This window comes from Photinus pyralis, unplaced genomic scaffold (genome assembly GCF_008802855.1).
Source record: "Photinus pyralis isolate 1611_PpyrPB1 unplaced genomic scaffold, Ppyr1.3 Ppyr1.4_LG8, whole genome shotgun sequence".
Classification (NCBI taxonomy): Eukaryota; Metazoa; Arthropoda; class Insecta; order Coleoptera; family Lampyridae; genus Photinus; species Photinus pyralis.
The window spans coordinates 14802897-14821966 of record NW_022170819.1 but is presented as its reverse complement, the minus strand read 5'-3'; the positions used below and the strand labels follow the sequence as shown (position 1 = coordinate 14821966).

General features: G+C 36.7%; 2 protein-coding genes across 2 annotated transcripts; one reads left to right on the top strand and one right to left on the bottom strand.

Annotated features, from left to right (window-relative positions):
- Positions 1-214: 214 nt before the first annotated feature.
- LOC116177670 lies at positions 215-8298 on the top strand. Its single transcript, XM_031496701.1, has 6 exons — positions 215-372; positions 418-599; positions 6359-6535; positions 6591-6775; positions 6824-8037; positions 8084-8298. Exons 1-6 carry the CDS (start codon positions 288-290, stop codon positions 8227-8229), a joined length of 1989 nt encoding a protein of 662 aa, XP_031352561.1. The 5' UTR covers positions 215-287; the 3' UTR covers positions 8230-8298.
- Positions 8299-16105: 7807 nt separating this feature from the next.
- LOC116177680 lies at positions 16106-19050 on the bottom strand. Its single transcript, XM_031496723.1, has 7 exons — positions 19031-19050; positions 17443-18353; positions 17237-17338; positions 16646-16780; positions 16513-16596; positions 16300-16456; positions 16106-16247 (listed from the first exon to the last, which is right to left on the bottom strand). The coding sequence occupies exons 2-7, from the start codon at positions 18347-18349 to the stop codon at positions 16208-16210; spliced, it is 1425 nt and encodes a 474-aa protein (XP_031352583.1). The 5' UTR covers positions 18350-18353; positions 19031-19050; the 3' UTR covers positions 16106-16207.
- Between the last annotated feature and the right edge of the window lie 20 nt (positions 19051-19070).

Here is a 19070-nt window from a genome sequence, read left to right as displayed (position 1 = left end):
TTTCACTTTACAAGGGACATTCACACTTTTATCAAAAACTGGATTGATTTATTTGTGTGTTTAAAGTTTGATAAAAATCTAAGGTACAAAAGGCAACCTTAGCCAGAATCTTTAGATAAGACTGATGGTACAATGTACTCACCGATTAGGTCATGAATTCTGAGACTTTAAAGTAGAAGTGCAAAGGTCTCTTGATAAAAGATCTCCGAACACAACTTTCCTAATAGAAATCAGAAGCAAATGTTTTGTTATGAAGTGATGTGTGGTACGCAGTTTTGAAAGCATCAATGCGCGATACAAACATGTTTGGGACGTTGTTGGTTTTTTGTTTTATGATACTTTGCAGTCCCTTTCTTCTTTTAAATTACCTAGGTGAGTGAATTGTTTGAAATGTTGAAGGTTAGTTTTTGTTCGTAGGATTGTTTGTGTTCAATAGCCTGTGGTTGTGGTGCATTTCAATATTTAATGTGAAGTGTGATTTTTTACGGGATACCACGATTCGCTCTCTAGTTGATACACCTCGAAATCAAGGAATATTTACGGTGCTGTTGAACATCCAGGGACCTGCACAACCGGAAGCGGTTCGACGACATTTACAGGTAGGCTGTGATTACAAGGTTTAATGTTTGTACAGAGCTTGTGGATGCTGGTTTAACAACAATTGCATATTCAAAAATATTGCTGTGTCCAACCCATAATTTCTTAACCTGAGTAGATATTGGTACCATAATTCTTTGTCCTACCTTCAGCAGGTTGAACAGGTGTATATATTTAACCTTTTTCTTGTTTTGCATTAAACCTTCCATTCTCTATACTACACTTGACAAACATAAGAAAAAATGGCGAGTCCAGCAACAGAGACTTTGAGATCAATTTTTTTTTAATTTGTTGGGGGGGGGGGGGGGGCGCAAATACGCTCAGTGTACCTACACTTCCTAAATCCTCCATGCTCTAATCCTGTTGTACAACAGTGGCCATCTTAATCGCATAGGGACCCTAACCTGCTAAACCAAAATGACCAACACTGGTGTTATTTTCTATTGGTAGTTGAAACTAGCTTAATTCTCCCTCGATCACATAATACAAAGGGGTCCCCTATGCTAGAAATTCAAAATTGAACTCTGAAGAATTGATATTTAATACTGAATTGAAATAAAAAAAAACCTCTATAGATGGGTCGACACAGGATGAATTATACAGGGTGTTCATTTGAAAAAGGAAAAAACGCCGAGCACGTCAAAAGATTTGTCAAGGGGGGCAACTTTTTAACCAAAAACTACTTCACCCTCTGCCCTCCCTTAAAAACTTTAAATGACAAGTGGTAACGGGTAATAGCTTGTTTAAAAGGTCTTTCGAAGTCCTTTATTTTGACGTTTGTTTTTTTAAAATCGGTGGATTCGTTTTCGAGAAAATTACAAAAATCTTTATTTAATTTATTTAATCGAACTATCTTAATTTGTTCAGATAAAAAACAAACGAAAATATCACCTATTTATTGCTATTATAAAGAAAGAATTTAATTTGCTGTCAGTTAATATTTAACCTGAAAGTTTGGATGAACTTCGTCAAACGCATCATCAAAAGCGGCCACGAACTTATAAATTAAGATGGACTGCTAATGCTGAATTGACAAATGACACCTACATGGGGGCAGCCATGATGTGCACTCACTTGGCGCGAAATTCAAATCAACTAATAAACAAGCATTAACCTCACGTTTTCTAAATAAATTACTGTGACACATGTCATTTTCCAAGGCTGCAATAGTCTCACCACTTGAGCACTAGGAAAATTCCCCTAGAAAATAACTAAAAAGTGCACATCATGGCAGCGCCCATGCTAGGGCCATTTCTACCTCTATGCAATTGTTTGATCAGCAGTCCATCTTAATTTATAAGTTCGTGATGATACCCCACAACATGCTTTTGGAAATGACCGTCACGAATTTTTTTTATTGAGATTAATGTGTCGGCATATCAGAGGCCATTGACACAGATACAGTTGTGTATAAGTTTATAGGCTAATGGTAAATTACATTATATTTATGTTTGAGAGAGTAGAGCTATATCTAAACAGCTGAAGCAACGAATTTGAACATCGCCTATATCATTGTTTGCCCAATAACAGGCAATATTTGAAACACTTATTGAAATAAAAAGTTATATTTTCATTTGTTTTCTATCTGAACAAATTAAGAGGTCAATTAATTAAATTAAATAAAGATTTTTCTAATTTTCTGGAAAACGAATCGACCGATTTTTTTTAAATCATACGTCACAATAAAGGACTTCAAAAGACCTTTCAAACAAGCTATTATTCGATACTACTTGTCATTTAAAAGTTTTAAGGGAATGATCCTGGGGGGGCAGACGGTGAAAAGGGGTGAAGTAGTTTTTTTGTAAAAAGGTGTCCCCCTTGACAAATCTTTTGACGTGTGTCGGCGTTTTTTCCTTTAATCAGTGGTTTTCGATAAATCCGGGGTGGGAAGTTTTAAATGAACACTCTGTATACAATTTGATATAGCTTGTACTCAATTTCCTGTCTCGCAAATTAAATTTTATTTAAAATAACGCAGTTTTAATCTTTGTGGGTTAAAAACTTCCACTATTGTTCGTATTTCCCGTAATAGTACCTAAGTCGTAAATGACGTATAAATTATAACTCGTAATTTTAATAGTTTCCCGCGTTTGATTTTACATGTTTACATTATTCGAATTGCCACATCAATTCACCCTATGTCCAAGATAAGGATATCTATCATGGGGATCTTCTAAACTATAGTAGATAAGACGATGGTCGGATTAGAGAAAAGATGTGCAATTAAAGTGTGCTTTAAAGAAACCAGAAAATTCCGATTACTTCCGAAGATATGCCAGGAAAACCGATTTGGTTTTTATTTTTTCCTGAGGTTATTTGAACAGAAAAAAATATATCGCACTTTCTCATTACCACTTACAATGTTTCGTTTTGGAGAAATCATCAACTTTATTTTTTTATATGGCCCGTAAAAAAGTACATTGCACGGCACAAAAAAACAAAAGTTGGAAACTGGTGGTTTCAACAAGATGGTGCCCCCACGCACAACGCCCTAATTCGTACGAGAATACCTATCGACAAATTTCCTGGAGAATGGAAAATTTGTCCGAGAGGTAAACTCACACGATTAGGGCGTTGTGCGCGGGTGCACCATCCTGTTGAAACCAAAAATTTTCACACTTTTTTTTTTGTGTGCCATATATCGTTGTAGTCGAAATGCTACTCCATACAGGATGTACTTTTTTTATGGGTCACATAAAAAAATAAAGTTGATGAAGATTTCTCCGAAACGAAATGTTGTATTGAAAATCTCATAACCGGTGTGTTGTAGAGCTCAATAAGTGACAATGAGAAAGTGTGTTTTTATTTTTTTGTATCTGTTCAAGTAACATCACGAAAAATTGTCAAATTTCGGTTTTCCTGGCATAGCTTCGGAAGCAATCGGAATTTTCTGGTTTCCATTAAGGCATGATAATAACTCTTTAATTGCGCACCTTTTCTCTAATTTGACCAGCGTCGTATCTACTGTGGTTTCAGAGATCTCCATGATAGACTTGATAGCGCGCACAAATGGCATGAAAATGAATCAATAAGCGAAATCAAAATTAAAATTTAATTAAAAGAAAAATAAATACATTTACAAACGATTGGAATTCAATCACACCAGCAAGTAGCGGCAGTCGGCGGCAACCTGCATGTGCTGGCGGAACGGGCAGACTCGAGCGCCACAGAAGACTAAAGCCTTGCTTCTGGCCAAGGTCGGCGGTTTTGGAACGGTCGCGTAGGTTTGGCACAATCGGTAACCACGGGCAGTTCTTCAAAACGGCCTAGTCCAGAATTCGGTGGGAGAATTACAGCACACGGACACGGTAGCAATTGCCCTAACGGGAACGCAAGCAACAAAGCATAAGTTAATTAGCGGTAGCTACGGGAAATCAAATGCAGGAAAAGCAAGGAAAATACCCTCCTTATAATTAACGGAATGGAAAGTATCAAAGGCTTACCTTTAATTGAAACGGTGCGGTGTAATGATTTTTAAACAATATCCCAATGCTCTACGGTCTACGTAACACAACGAAAAATCCCTCCTAAATCATGCTGTTAGACATAAATGACACACCTCGGTTTATGTCGCTCTAGCAATAGCGAGCGAATGTGATCTGGGAATCTTCAGGGCCTGCCGGATATTTGGTTCCTTACGAACGTATCGATCCTGCTTGTTTGGCCCACCTTATCTGGCACAGTATTGACGTGTTTGGTAAATGACAATCTACGGTCTATGTTGATACCGAGGTATCGGATGCAGCCGGCCCATTCGATATCCTGCCAGGAGACGCGAAGCTTCTTTCGTCGGTGGATCTGTTTATTCGTGTACACGGTGGCCTGTGTTTCCGCGGGATTAAACCTGAGCCGCCGCAATTACTCCCCCATTGCATGGTGGCGTCGATGGATGCCTGCACCATTCCCAAACAGGGCCGGCTCAAAACAAAAGTTACATGTAAGCGAGCGCTAAAACTTGCGCCTCTCTAATGGGAACTTTTGGCAAGCATGTTTTAAAAAATACAGGGTGTTAATTAATGCCATGCATATATTTCAGGGGTTGATAGCACTCGTCACTCCGGCTTTATGGTTCAGTGGTAGAGCGTTGGACTATAAATCCGGAGGTCGGGTGTTCGAACCTGAGTTGAAGTGAATTTTTCATTTGTGGCAGAGATGGGAATTACCTTAGACCAGTTTCGAGCATTCTGCCGGCTACTCCGAATTAGGTTTTCCTGCAGTTTTCCTAATTCGTAAGGTAAATACCGGAGTAGTATAGACCAACTTAAGACCTTCTGCCGAGGCACCTCTAAAAAGCATTATGCGGGTCACTCTGTAAGCCTGTTGAGGGCCCAGAACAAGAGAGGGATAATAAATAAATAATAAATAAAAAATAAGAAAAAAATGCAAATATGTGCTTGGTATAAAGAGCGTCATTTTCGTTATACAGGGTGGCAAAGCTTCAATTTTGCGTTCTGTCTTATGGTTTGGGATAATCGCTTCAAATTTGATACATTAATTATTTTTTACAATCTCTACAATACCAAAATAGTTAGTCGCGGTATACAGGGTGTTACATTCTCTTTGCCACCCTGTAAACGAAAACGACGCCTTTTAGACCATGCATATAGATATAGGATATAGTTGCATTTTTTCTTATTTTGACGAGTACTATCACCCCCTGAAATATCTGCATGACATTAATTAACAACCTGTACAAAGGTTCAGGTAAAACATTTCTTACTATCAGACCCGACGAACTTCGTAACGCCTATAACTCAAATGTCTTGGTAATTCCAATTCAACGGAGTTGAACATAAGGTTATTTTAGCTTTAAAATTGTGTTCTAGCATTTTTTTGAAAAATAGCAGACGCGTTATTCCTTCGGAAAATTCTGTAGCATTTACCTACAAAATATGCCTCCCGTCACCCGTGTACAGATTTTTACGTCCATGGTCCGTCATTCATTAAACTTGAGTAATTTTTGCGCCTCTTCTTGTCTGCGACGTAAGCGGCGGGTTACACCGTTTACAAGGCCGGCCCTGAAATCCCAATCGCCGGGCAATACAGTGTTCGGTAAGTTATGTGGCTGCTGCAGATAAGAATTAGGCTTTTCAAACAGAACAAACAAAATAATCATTGAGAAAAATCGACCCGCCATTGGAACTAGTAACCGACGCTAACTTTTTTCCAAGCTTCGTACTTATCGAAAAATCCCTGTTCTTCGACATCTGCGCAGAACAGTCGAAGTTGAAGACTTTGTTTCGTATTTGTTTCCATACCGCCATTCTTTCAGATGTAAGGTAAGTTGTCTAATCCGTAGTAGTCAATAATATCCAATGAGCAATAGTGCAACTACTGTCAATATATAAGGTAATTTTATGCGCGATTGATTGATAGGTAATAAAGTATGATAAGTATAAAGCACACAGAAAACATGTTAAAAGCAAGTTGCAAAACAAAAAAAAACTGGTTGAGTACAAGCAGGTAACAAAACAAGGTAGCTGTACAACATTTGATGCAGCAAAATCCTTCTGTTAAAAACAAAATGGAAAATGGCATGACAACAAAATATGTGGCAATCGGTGAATCGCAATTAACTCATATATGGCACATAGATTCTATACTGAAGAGTTGTTGTTAGCAGAATCTCGCCCCCGAGATAGGTAACTTGCCCCACGTCAAACCTACAGTTGAGTCGAGCCGCGCGGTTACCAGCTCAATAATATGTGCACCAGCGTCGATTTTGTATACAGCGTCTTTGTACTTTCAAATTTCTTTCCAGGAAGTTCTAAATCGAAGAGACAAACGTGGAAATCTCACCTTTCCGAGATTACGCCAGTTTCTTGTGAAACGGTTCGGAAAGTATGCGTGGAGGGAATTGGATTTTGAGTTAAATCAAAATCTGCTAATTGCGGCCCCGAATTATCGCGGACGTCCTATTTCGGATATAAACATTCAGGTAATAATTACCTACTTACCGCTTGATTACAAGACTGATTTTACGTCACTTTCAGGATTATATCACCGACATCGTTCTGAAATATCTTCCGAATGGCGTTTCGCCTTGGCAAATGGTAATAATTCCATCCACTAATGTTCAACATTACATTTTATTACGTGTACATCATGCCATAATTAACGGCGGCGTAAACATGGCAGATTTGCTCCCAATCATTCAACCGATGCAATACTCAATTCCGTAACTATCTCCCTACTTTCAGGGCATTTTGCTACAGTTTGTTTCCAGAACCGCCGATAGCAAATTACCTCTGCTGAACGTTGCGAAGAAACCTAAATACGTGCCGCTTCTAAAGGAGCGCTTTCTGGAGGATTTTACAAATCTATGGAACGAGTTCGTGTCGTCCTGTGATCCACTGGAACAAACCGAACTAATTAAAACAAGCCCGGGTTTATTCCAATATCTTGGAATAATGTTAATAACTTGGGTTTCTATATGCAAGGAATGTCGAAAGGGTTACAACGCCGTCAAACAAGATCCCATATCAAAGATGAGATACTTCAATGCAACTTTCGTAAAGGAGACCAATAGGAGGCAACTGACATTTTCGAATTTTCTCAACGCACTTTTCGAAACAATTCACCCGATTAACATTATTAAGGGCGTTCTTAATTGGTGGTACTGGTTGCTACTACTGTTACTAAAGGTTCCCGTATTGATATACCAGGAGCTCATGACGGTATATTCGTGTTACAAAACGGAATATTGCGGATATTCTAATACGATAACCGGTTTTCTGTACGGTTACATTCCGTTATTTTATAACGCCACAAACGAAATATGCTACTACCTGGGATTATTAATACAAGCACCGGCAATTATCTTCGAACAAATCGTTTTCGAACCCGAGACCATACAGACAATTCCGCCGTGCGGAAGAAAAGTTGTTTCGTGGTCCGAACCGGTGAACGTAAACTTCATTCGGAAAATTGCCAAAAGTACGGGGGTAAGCGAAACGGAAATCCTTCTGGCTACCATTAGCACTACAATCGCACGTTACTGTGCGCAAGCTGGTGTGGTCACACCCTGCGAGATTCCCGTAACTATACGTAATGTCAACTCGAACTACATCTTTCTAAGTGGCGACCACGTTAAACCCCAAGATTGCGTCAGTGGCTTAATTGGCTTGCGCTTACCGGTGTTGTCATCGGAAAAAGACGAGACTTTTTTGGAAAATCTACGCGTGGTTAAAGACAATTTCGCAAAGGCGATGGACTCGCAAGCCGTCAGTTACCTACTAACGATTCTACAGACGAAATACGGAACGCTAACGAATTTCCTACCGGCCACCCTCATACAGGTTCTCCTAAGGTACCTCTCGCGGAAGTACACAATTTCCATCACGGAAATTACGAATAATTACAATAATACCACCGTACGGACGACTTGGGGGAAAGAGGTCACCAATGTTATCTACTGGAGACCACCGCAAGCTAATATGAGTAAGACCTGCGTTTATGCGCGACTCGTTGACTCGTTTGTTTTTAGGCATATCTTTGTGCTACAATCAGTATGGGGAGAATATTACGTTAGGCGTAATGTGCGATGCACAACTTCTACCATATCATTCCGTTTTGACGAAGGATTTTCCCGAACATATTGAAGATATTGCCATTTCGGCTCATCTGAACTAGTATCTATTGACCTACCTAATGTCAGATGACGAGCGCATATTATTTAGTATTAATAAATAGGTAGTCTTTGTATGTATCTACCTTTCTCTTTTCCTAAACTCAGAAGAATTCTATTCACAGTACCTTGTTGTACCTACCTATTTTGGAGAAACGGAAAAAAACGTTGCAGTGTTCGCGCACTAGCGGCCAAGTCGCGCCACTGAAAGTTCAAGGCGACCAATCGAGCGCAGACGTCAAGCTTATACAGGGTGTTCATTATGTATAGAATATAGCATACATCTCGGTAAATATCGATTGTATACAAAATTTTTCTATATGAAAGTTGTTTAACATTTTATTTCCCATAATAAGACAACATTTCAAAAAACAAATGAATAACGGAAAACAATTGAATTTTTTTATTTAGCAATACACGTCTTTTATTAGACTCGTTTGATAGAGATTGACGTAACACGTTAGCATCCGTGTAGAAGAAATTAATTTTTATTTCAAGCTTTTTGTGATAATTATGCCACTGCCTTGCATTTAATGGTGAGCATTTTAATAATTTCGTTTGGTCTTCAACGTTTAATAAGAAACATACACGTTCATTTGTTTTATTTTGATGTAGGATATCTTGATTAATGTTGGTGCTCTAATTATAATAAATTTTTTTGAAAAATTTTCTTGAATAAGTGTACTAACATGTTATATCAGAGAAAAAAAATCTCTATCAAATGAGCATAATGAAAAGGCGCACTGCCATTTAAAAAAATTCAATTATTTGTCGTTACTCATTTGTTTTCTGAAATAAAAACAACTGATAATGCTGTCTTATTATGGGAAATAAAACAATTTTTATATAAAAAAATTTTGTACGAGTATACACTCGATATTTACCGAGATATACTATATTCCATACATAATAGGCACCCTGTATAAAAACTAGTCAGTCAGTGCAATTGTAAAATGAATACCGAGCTTGCATTTGCTGTCTGTGGTACCTAGGGAATGCAATACCGGGATCCCGCAGAATTTTTGCGGGATTAATCCCGTACGGAAATGGAGCGGGATCTTGCGGGATTGCGAAATTTATCGACCAAGCTTACTACGGGTACGACGCGATGTTTTCAATTTATTAATAAATCGCGTAAGTGTTAGTGAAACAATAAACTCCTTTTTGAGAATTGAAAAATACGCTAAAAAGGTACCTACTCATTTATTTCATAAATATGAAGTAACTCATTTTTGCGATGCTTATGATTTTCAGCTGTTTACATTCGGAAGCTACTGCGCATGTGCGGTGTTATGCCTACGGTGCAACATATATATCTGTCTTTGTTAGGTACCTATGTTGGCACAAGTGCTCCTTATTGAAAGCAAATGGAAGACTATATCTGTGTATATATGATCTAATGATCTAAGATTATTTCGCACTTTTTTCTTGTTGCGGTTGTTGCAATAAATACGCGTTAACTTGTATGTGTTATTCACTTTCTTGAACAGCCAGTGAGTGCGAAAATCTGATTTATTTTGCTACTATTTAAACGTATGTACCGGTATTTTTTTTTTTTATTTTATTTTATTTTTTTTTTTTTTTATTATACCTCTCTTGTTTTGGGCCCTCAACAGGCATGCGCCCAATTACAGAGTGACCCGCATAATGCTATTTAGAGGTGCCTCTGCAGAAGGTCTTAAGATGGTTTATACTACTCCGGTATTTACCTTACGAATTAGGAAAACTGCAGGAAAACCTAATTCGGAGTAGCCGGTAGAATGCTCGGAACTGGCCTAAGGTAATTTCCATCTCCGCCACAGATGAAAAATTCACCTCAACCCAGGTTCGAACACCCGACCTTCGGATTTATAACCCAATGCTCTTACCACTGAGCCATATTCCTATACATATACAATATGTCGAATTCGTCGATTATTTATAATAACTTTATAGACCGGGAGGCAGCGTACATAGTAACTAAACCATAAGCGACAAAAAATTCGACAATACAGGCTGAAAGTACGTTGAAAACTAATAATAAAATCACTCGTCTGCCAGTCGTAAGTGGCAGCATTAACTTGGGGCGGCGCTGAATAGGTGACTTCTTTAGGTGATCAACTAAATTACCAAATTATAAGGGTGACGGAAAAGATTTGTATCAAGAAATCCCATTTTTTTCCATAGTTTTCGAATATGCTATGGCAGACGATTTCAAGTGCAGCGTTGGTAGCGAAAGACGCCCTCCAATGTAGGGAAAAACACCCCTGAACTAAACCATGAGGACCGTATAAAAATTATACATAAAAAATTCCTCTTTTTGTCCCTACTTTAAAATATATCCTGGCAGACGATATTAAGTGTAGCTTTAATAGTGGCAGACGTCTTAGAAGTTAAAAAATTTAGGTATAGTAAATCCCAGCGAGTGCGAGCGTGTGAGAGATAAGCGCGCGAGAGCACAACGAACAGAGATAGCTATAGATTTACGCACCGCTTGGAGTTACCAAACGAATTAAATTAGGGAAAATAATAAATTGTTTATTTCGCGATAAGATTGTCGGTATTTCTTGAATTCTTCTCAGACTGAGAAACAGAAAACTTGAAGAGAAAAGAAGATAGATCTTCAGCTATCCTCTGACTCCAGTTCCGTTGTCTCTATGGAACATTGATGGATCGATGACTAAAATCGACAAGTTTGTTTTGCTGAAACTTTTTCGGAAGTATGATTTCTTCAAGTGCTCCTAGTCCATCGCCAGTTGTAGATGTTGATTTAATCGATGGATTTTTTTTTGCATCTTTTAAAAGATCTCCGGTAAACCTTTGAGCGATTTTCTGAACACATCCTCGGAAAGATTTGTGCTGTGTCAGCGAGAGAAGTACATCTTACTTTTGACTGATAGTTACCCCTTCCATGAAGGACGCAGAACATGATCGTTGGGGTCAAAATAAGGAAAGATTACAATCCTACTCAATTTCTGTTTCCACTCAGAAGCAGCCTGCAAATTTCATAAAACCACTTCACAATCATAGCTCAAAGCCTCTCTTATAGATTACTTATACGTTCATAGGCAAAAAAGACCTGTTGTGCTTTACTTGGAAGGAAAGTTGTGTTTGCCACATATGAAGATAAGTGCTATAAATTTGTGACAAGGGAAGATGATGTGGTAAAAACTGAATTGTGCTGCAGCCACTAAGAGGCAGATTCTTGAATAATTTACCATCTTGGTAAACTACCAACAAGTAGCGAAGTCATTATTAGCGCTTCCGATATGGATATTGCTGTTATTGCTTTGGGAAATGTAAAATTGACGCTACCATCAAGGTATAGATGGAAGTAGGTCTCTTTTCCAATAACACACAGAAATTCATAAATCTTCGAGAGATGTTCGTGAATTTGGGTGTGGATGTGTGTAACGCGCAGGGTAATGCGTTACCGGGTTCCCACGCATTTACCGGATGTATGACTTGTGTATGGTCCTCATGGTTTAGTTCATCGCAATTTGGGCGAATGCCACCGAAAAATGTCTGAGTTTCTACAATCCGTTGGATTGAAGTGGATGGTGTTGAAGCATCTTGTATAACCAGATTTAAAACATTGACGTTATGGTTATAGATATCATAGATGTCGCTTATGTTCGTATTGTAAAATGTACGTTCGTTGATGTTAGCCAAAATGGCTGTATTGTAACTTATATTTTATGTTAAGTGTATCGGACTAAACAAGCATTAAACTTTTATACTTGATAAATACTCTGTTCCAATAGGTTATGGGCCCAGGGTTTGAGAAAAGTAAAAAGTTGAATAAATGCTGAGAGTAGTCACAAGTGCAATTTGAAGAACACGTGTAGATCCAATTTTTTTTTTTTTTGAGGCCGTAGTTTAAAAGTAGTGATGCGCGCATTCGAATGAAAACTATCGAACTATTCGATAGTCGCAAACCATTCGAATAATTCGATAGTGGACAAGTAATTCATTCGAATGAATTGTCTTGAATGAACGAATTATTTGCAATTGCACACACAGTTCATAAATACTAAATACCTTATGTTACGTTGAAAAATGTAAATATTATTTATTTCTTAATCCAGATGGTCACGGTTTGGGATTGGGAATTATAAATTTTATAATACCTACATAAAATATAAAGCGTCGTTTACTAATTACTTAGTAATTACTCATACCATACGCATTATAAATTTATAAGGCATAAGCAAAGTGAAAAAAGTCGATGATTTACATTTTTATTCGATAGTTGTTCACGAGGTTGTTCATTTATAATTTATATAAGATCCATGTATTTGTATAAGTAATACACATAAAGGAAAAAAATTATTCAAAAAATTCATTCGATAGTGAATTCATTCGATAGTACTTATTACTAAATAGTAATTTATTCGATGGTTTTTTTTTCTCGATAGTTCCCAACACTATAACTAGTTAGTTCAAATTAACACACCACAAGTAATTCCAATATCATTTTATCTTTCAAAAAACTGGCGGATTTAGGATTTGGTCTAGGGAGGGGCGCATACAATTTTTAAAGTAAATATATTTAAAAAAACATACGTTTAAAAATAGAACATTTTTGGCATAATATATTAAACAAACAAGTAATTCTTTATTAAGTAAGAAAAGAACAAACCAGAAAATGGCTAAGTTGCGACCTTTCTTTTTGTCGGCGCAAATCGATTTTTTTCTACTTTTCAAGAAATTTGTCCAATATAGGTATCCTTATGCGATTAGAGCATTGTGCGCAGGTACACCATCTTGTTGAAACCAACAGTTTCCAGAGCTGTGCAAAGCCCTTTTGCAATGGGCTTCATTCCAAAGCCCTCAAATTCCTCTTAGCACAAAAAGGGCTTAAAATTCCAAAGCCCTTTAAAAAAGGCTTAAAGTTACGAAACCTTAAGCTCAAAGCCCTTTGAAATTGAATTGAAATCCTTTTTAAAAATGAATTGAAATCCGTTAGGAAAAGGAATTGGGATTTGGAATTAAAAGAAATTGAAATCCTTGGCAAAGGAATGGAATTCCTTCGCAAAAGAAATTGAAATGCTTTATGAAAGGAAACCGAACTCCTTTAAAGAACGAACTAAAGTTCTTAACTCCTTCGCCTTTCTAGATTTCGTCCCACCAAACAAACAAACAAATAATTACTTAACAAGTTACGTGCATTATAAAAAATAAAATTTTATTCTTACAAAAAATAAGATATAACGAGAATACAGGACCCAGTAGCCGTAACGTAATAAATATAAATAGTTTGCACAAGTGCTGCTTTGGTTTGCTTTGCTTGCTAGTGCATAATTGTATTATAATTTAGTTAAGGTAGATACTTACACTTTATCCCATTAGAGAATAACAACACCGCACGCACTAACAGTTCTACGTACTGCAAAGTGCAAGCTCACAAAAATTGGAAATAAAAAATGATGTGGGAGTGGGAGGCATATAAGGAATCCTATAAGGGCCTTTTTAAAAGGGTTTCAAGCCTATTAAAAAGGAATTGAAGCTCTTCAAAGGGAATTACATCTTTAAAATGGAGTTTTCAATGAAAAAGTGATTTCAATTCTTTTAAAAGGAATTTAAGCTCTTTGTCTGAAATCCAAAGCCCCAAGCACACGCGAAAAGGCTTTAGACGTAAATTCCAAAGCCCTGTTTTTAGAAAAGGCTTGAAGCCTTAGAATTGCAATCTCTTTTAGAGCTTGAGGTTTTTCCAAGCCTTTTGTACCAATTCCTTTGCACAGCTCTGACAGTTTCCACCTTTTGTTTTCTTGTGTGTGCCGTACATCGTTTTATTCGTAGGAAAAAATGCTACTCAATATGATACGATTAAGAATTGGAATATATGTCTTTTCCAATAGTCACTAGGTGACCGCCTGTGTAACTACCACTGTCTAGGATTGTCTAGGAGGGGGCGGTCGCCCCCTGAGCCCCCCTTTAAATCCGCGCCTGCAAAAAAACCCGCATAAATCCGATGGATTTAAACGTTGAGTTTTAAGTAAAGGGTTTTTTTTACTCAACGGTTTGTCATACTGACCATTTTATTGATCCTTTTGTCCCAATCTATAAAATCAAACAATTGACGCGTTATGTGTTAAGACAGTCCAGTTAAATCTTCATCTATCGTTGGTTGACAATTCCTTGATTTTGTGTACATATTTCCAATTATTTTTGGGCATCGGCCTAATTCGACCAATGCTTAAATAATAAATCCCATAAATAATAAACCTCTACCACAGCGAAATATCCTCGCGCTTGAGTAGATACGGAATTTGTTATTGGGGTCATTCATAGTTCGCTAGTAAGGTATTAGTTGCCCAAAAAAAGATTGTAAGACAAATTGCTGGCGTTAGTTGTACAACGTCATGTAGGTAGACTAATTTTTAAAAGTTTTCAAATATTAACATTACCAAGTATGCTAATATATGAACTTAGTATCTATATCTTCGCAAACAAGAATGATCACACCTTAAAGATATACACAACCACAACACCAGGACAAAAGACAACCTGTATCTCCCGAAAGCAGCATTAAAAGTATCGCAACACTCTCCTGCGTTCCTGGGTCCACAAATATATAACACTCTACCGCAATATATAAAAAGTTCCTGTAACCTGCATCAACTTAAAACTTAAATGAAAATTGTTTTACTCCATGCATCGCCGAATATTTCAAATTTTGTAATGAAAAGTAGTATGTTGAATTGTCTATTTTATGTATCTAATGTTTGTCATAGTTTAATGTCTCATTAATTGTTTGTCATATACTTATTCTTGACGCTTCCTATACAATATCGATAATTGTCAAAAGGAATTATAAATAAATCAAATCAAATCAAAAGTTATAGACTCGAAACTAATTTGGAAAAAAAATTCAAAGGGGTGTAACTTTTGAACTAGTAGCCCAATCTTGGAACTGTTTGAAATTATGGATTCTACAGGCCACATTCTATAAGAAAAAATTGGGTCGATCTGAGACAATTTTTTTTGAGGGCCTCAAAAAAAGGCAAAAAAAAGTTACACAGCATGGAACCTCTATATTATTTACTCTATGTCTCTACTTATGTAAAATTCACTGAGGATAGGTTGATGAAATCTAAAAACAAGCATCCAGTTGAAAATATTTCCTTTGAAAGCAAATATAGCAAGCTAATACATTGATTTTATTTCAGACTTCCTCTACACAATGTGATAATTGTGGAAAAACGTTTTCGTGGAACAGGCACAGAATGCATCAACGCGCTTGCAAAAAATACAATATAGGGGTGAGTGATATTTTTCTTTTAAAAAGTGTCAATAACAAGACAAAATGTTACAATGTAAACTTCTACTCCTGCAAATGTTAAAGAGTTTATTGACTTCACGATTAAGTTATTTTAATTCAAAGACTGAGTATATACGATTTTATACTAACAGACTTTACTCGCAGAAGTGTTGAGGAGCTTTTTGCACTACTAGCTGTCTATGTACTGAGGTCGAGGTACAGGTAATTCAGTTTAGACTGAAGTTTCAAGCTTAATAAAAAAAATAGACTGCACCAATATAGACAACGGGCGACAAAGTCACTTCCGGTTGATGAATATTGATCAGAATTTAACTAATTAGTACCTTGACCATTGTTTATACCTACTGCTAAAAACAGAATTTTAACTTTTAATGAAAAAGCAGAAAAAGGCCTTTTTCTGCACGGATTTATTATAAAGAAATGACGAACTGCGTCTTTAACAAAACAAATAGGTTTGACTGCTCGTAAATTTAGCCAAAAAATGTACCTAGACGCTCTTTTCTGTCGTTATAGATAGAATTGAAAAACAAATCGATTTCGTTACTGGTAGTAAAGGGGATTGTTTTTTTGACCAACTTACTTTACCATTTTCTCTTTCTCTGATAAACGAAATATCGTAAAATATCAGATTTTGTATTATATACATATAAAATATCACACAAATATCTAGGAGTTAAAATATAAAACAACGATATCCATAATTGGCGGCTATGATTGCTTCATTCTTGGAAACGTACATTTCTTTTTGAATATAGCCACCTAAAATGAGAAATTCGTCAATGCGGAATTATTACCTACCCTTTTCGCTCACATGTACAACAAAACAGCCGGAACAGTAATACAAATGCTTGCCAGAAAGAAAGCCTGAGGAAAATAGCTAATTGTTCCTTTATACAGGGCGCTATACATCGGTCCACATATCAAACCGGTCAGAGATTCGGCGATACCAAACAGTGAATTAACCTTACCTGAGGAAATCGCAATTAAAAGAGCCAAAACTTATTACCTACCTAGGCAAACTTACACAAATCCTGTTGGTCAACTAGTTTCGTAATTATTGATCGGGAAGCTACGAATGCCGTACCATTAAATATCTCTGCTATTGCAGCTGAAGTAAGGAAATAAAGTATGTGTTTATCCTGTTTCTGTGCACTTACCCAAATAAAACATCAATGGCGTTGTGGAGAGTACGTAAATAATTCCCCCACAAATTTTGCTTATGCTGGAAAGAGCTCCTAGTAGACCGTCGTCATAATTCAGCAATTTAAATGTTGCTATAGCGATTATATTTCCTAAAAAATTGCATTTGGTATACGATGAATGAGATAACGTGTACGGGGCAAAATATTGCCGCAATTCGAAATATTTGGAGGTACTATTGGGGTTTTACTTAATGACCCCATGACATAGACAATCAACATACCTACTCGAACAATTTGCATGTGGAAAATTAATATATTATTAACGTTTTATTATATACTCGTATAAATTCAATGCTCGTACTACGTTTTTTATAGAATGCCATCATTTGTATTTACCTATTATTAAGCACCTAAAACATTCTTTTTAGGATAGTATTTCATTTTTGTTAAATATTCATTTCTCTCCCTGTCAAAAGCAAGCTAACATTGTTACACTGTTACGGACTGTTGGGAACGCGCTTTTAGTGCAGTATCAAAATAACTGTAACTTTTAGTGGTCATTGATTTGTATTTGTAATGGAGGTGGTACTTGGTAGATCTACTTACCAACAAACGCAACAATGCAGCAATAAGTAGTGAAGATACTAAAGTCGATTTCTCCCCAACCAAACTTAAATCGTACATATAAATACCTCACAGCCGATTCTCCTAGAAATTACAAAAAATAACACACTTATAGAACCGCATGCGCAACTGCTTTAGACCATGTCTTCCAATTAAATAGAAAGTGCCGACTGTAGGTACTAACTTACCCGCAAAGGGTCCTAGCACCAGCACAGCTAAAATCATTATCGTCAAAATCTGTTTTAGTCGACCACTCTGTTTTGCTGTTACTAAGAACTTGAAACTGTACATGGTTTGCTTAACATTTAAAATATCTTTTATATGTTGAACCGTCGTCAATTGCTTTTCGTCACCGGACGAGATTTCACTGACCAAAAAGTGCGCATAAAGTCCTGCCAACGCGTAACCAACCAGAGATAATGCGAAGATTCCATAAAATCCAATTAATTTGTACATCACTCCACTTAATGAATTTCCTATTGTTATACATACAAACCATGTGGTATGAATAATTCCAATTCTTAGTGTTCGGTTTTTGGTGTCACAAACCGACGTGACGTATGTAAATACACCGAGCAGTATCATGTTTGAGCCTCCCGTAATAGCAGTCGGAAGAACCTCAACCAACACATTGACTTCCATGGGCAATTCGTAGAAAAAGAATGTACATAGTATTAGTCCAATGTTCATCACAATTTCCCCAATAATAGGTAGTATCATCAGCACTTTCATAGTTTTCTGTCGGTCACTCCAAGATCCAAATAGTGGTAGTAAAATTGCGGGAAATACGCTCTGAATAATGTTTTTCCAAACGTATGCCGAGGCAACGACTTTGTGCACGGTGATTTCGTCCGTGTCATTATAACCCGTAGTATTATGTCTTTCAATTGCATCGCACGTAGACAGTTCCATATTGAGATTGACCCGGCACGCTTTTTCCAAACTTAAATTTTGAATTGTAAGTGAAGACATCCAAAATGGTAACGCAAACAAGATTAACACCGGTTCGACAGAAATCCCATTCCATATTTTGCAAATTGTATCCTTTATGGCAGATATTTTCGAAAACTTCTGAGCACCCACTTGCAGTTCCATATTCCTGAAAAGATATTTAGTTGAACTGATGGCTGATACTTCATGTGTATACTAGTAATAAGTAATAACATTGTTGTTGTGCATAGATAACGACTAATGATGTTGACTCACGGTCTTCCACTCCAAAACGAAGAAAGTCCAAGAATGCAGGCAATACCTATGCCTATCTTGGATAATCGGATGTGATCATTTTATTCACAGACACCTTTCGTACACTTTTATTTATAATCTGCCTTGAGCATATTCGCAAAGTTAAACTGACCTTCATTCTAAATAGGCAGGTAATTAACATACTAAATTCCGCAAAAATAGATATTTTCAATTGTACCAGGACTGTACCTATACTCTTTAACGTACGCTTTCTCATTATAGAAGAGTCGTTTAGTTGGAAAACTGGTTTGGTACAAATTATGTTCTTATTGAAATAAACGCGTTAGAACATTCAACTTTCACTTAGATAAGACAAAATCCGACGCCTCGCAGTACAATTTCTTGTAATGCTAAAAGGAAAGCTAGTACGATGCTTCTTTGTATATCGACTTTGTGTACCTACCTATATGTACATGGCAAAGTATTTAAACAATGGTACCTACTACTTTATAAAAAAAGTACCTTAGTACCGCTGACTATTTAATTTATAGCGTACAATTTATAAATAAGTTTTGTTACCAAATAGCTTACCCATCTGAATAAATGTTCCGTAGAATGTTTAACTTTCTAT

What these genes read in the sequence shown, in the direction of transcription:
- LOC116177670 (XM_031496701.1), top strand. Translation starts at nt 288, where the DNA reads ATGCGCGATACAAACATGTTTGGGACGTTGTTGGTTTTTTGTTTTATG. An exon ending in CGGTTCGACGACATTTACAG is followed by an intron (nt 600 to 6,358) that starts GTAGGCTGTGAT and finishes ATTTCTTTCCAG; the next exon opens with GAAGTTCTAAATCGAAGAGA. An exon ending in CCGATGCAATACTCAATTCC is followed by an intron (nt 6,776 to 6,823) that starts GTAACTATCTCC and finishes GTTTGTTTCCAG; the next exon opens with AACCGCCGATAGCAAATTAC.
- LOC116177680 (XM_031496723.1), bottom strand. Translation starts at nt 18,349, where the DNA reads ATGGAACTGCAAGTGGGTGCTCAGAAGTTTTCGAAAATATCTGCCATA. An exon ending in GGTGCTAGGACCCTTTGCGG is followed by an intron (nt 17,339 to 17,442) that starts GTAAGTTAGTAC and finishes TGTAATTTCTAG; the next exon opens with GAGAATCGGCTGTGAGGTAT. An exon ending in GCCATTGATGTTTTATTTGG is followed by an intron (nt 16,597 to 16,645) that starts GTAAGTGCACAG and finishes TCCTTACTTCAG; the next exon opens with CTGCAATAGCAGAGATATTT.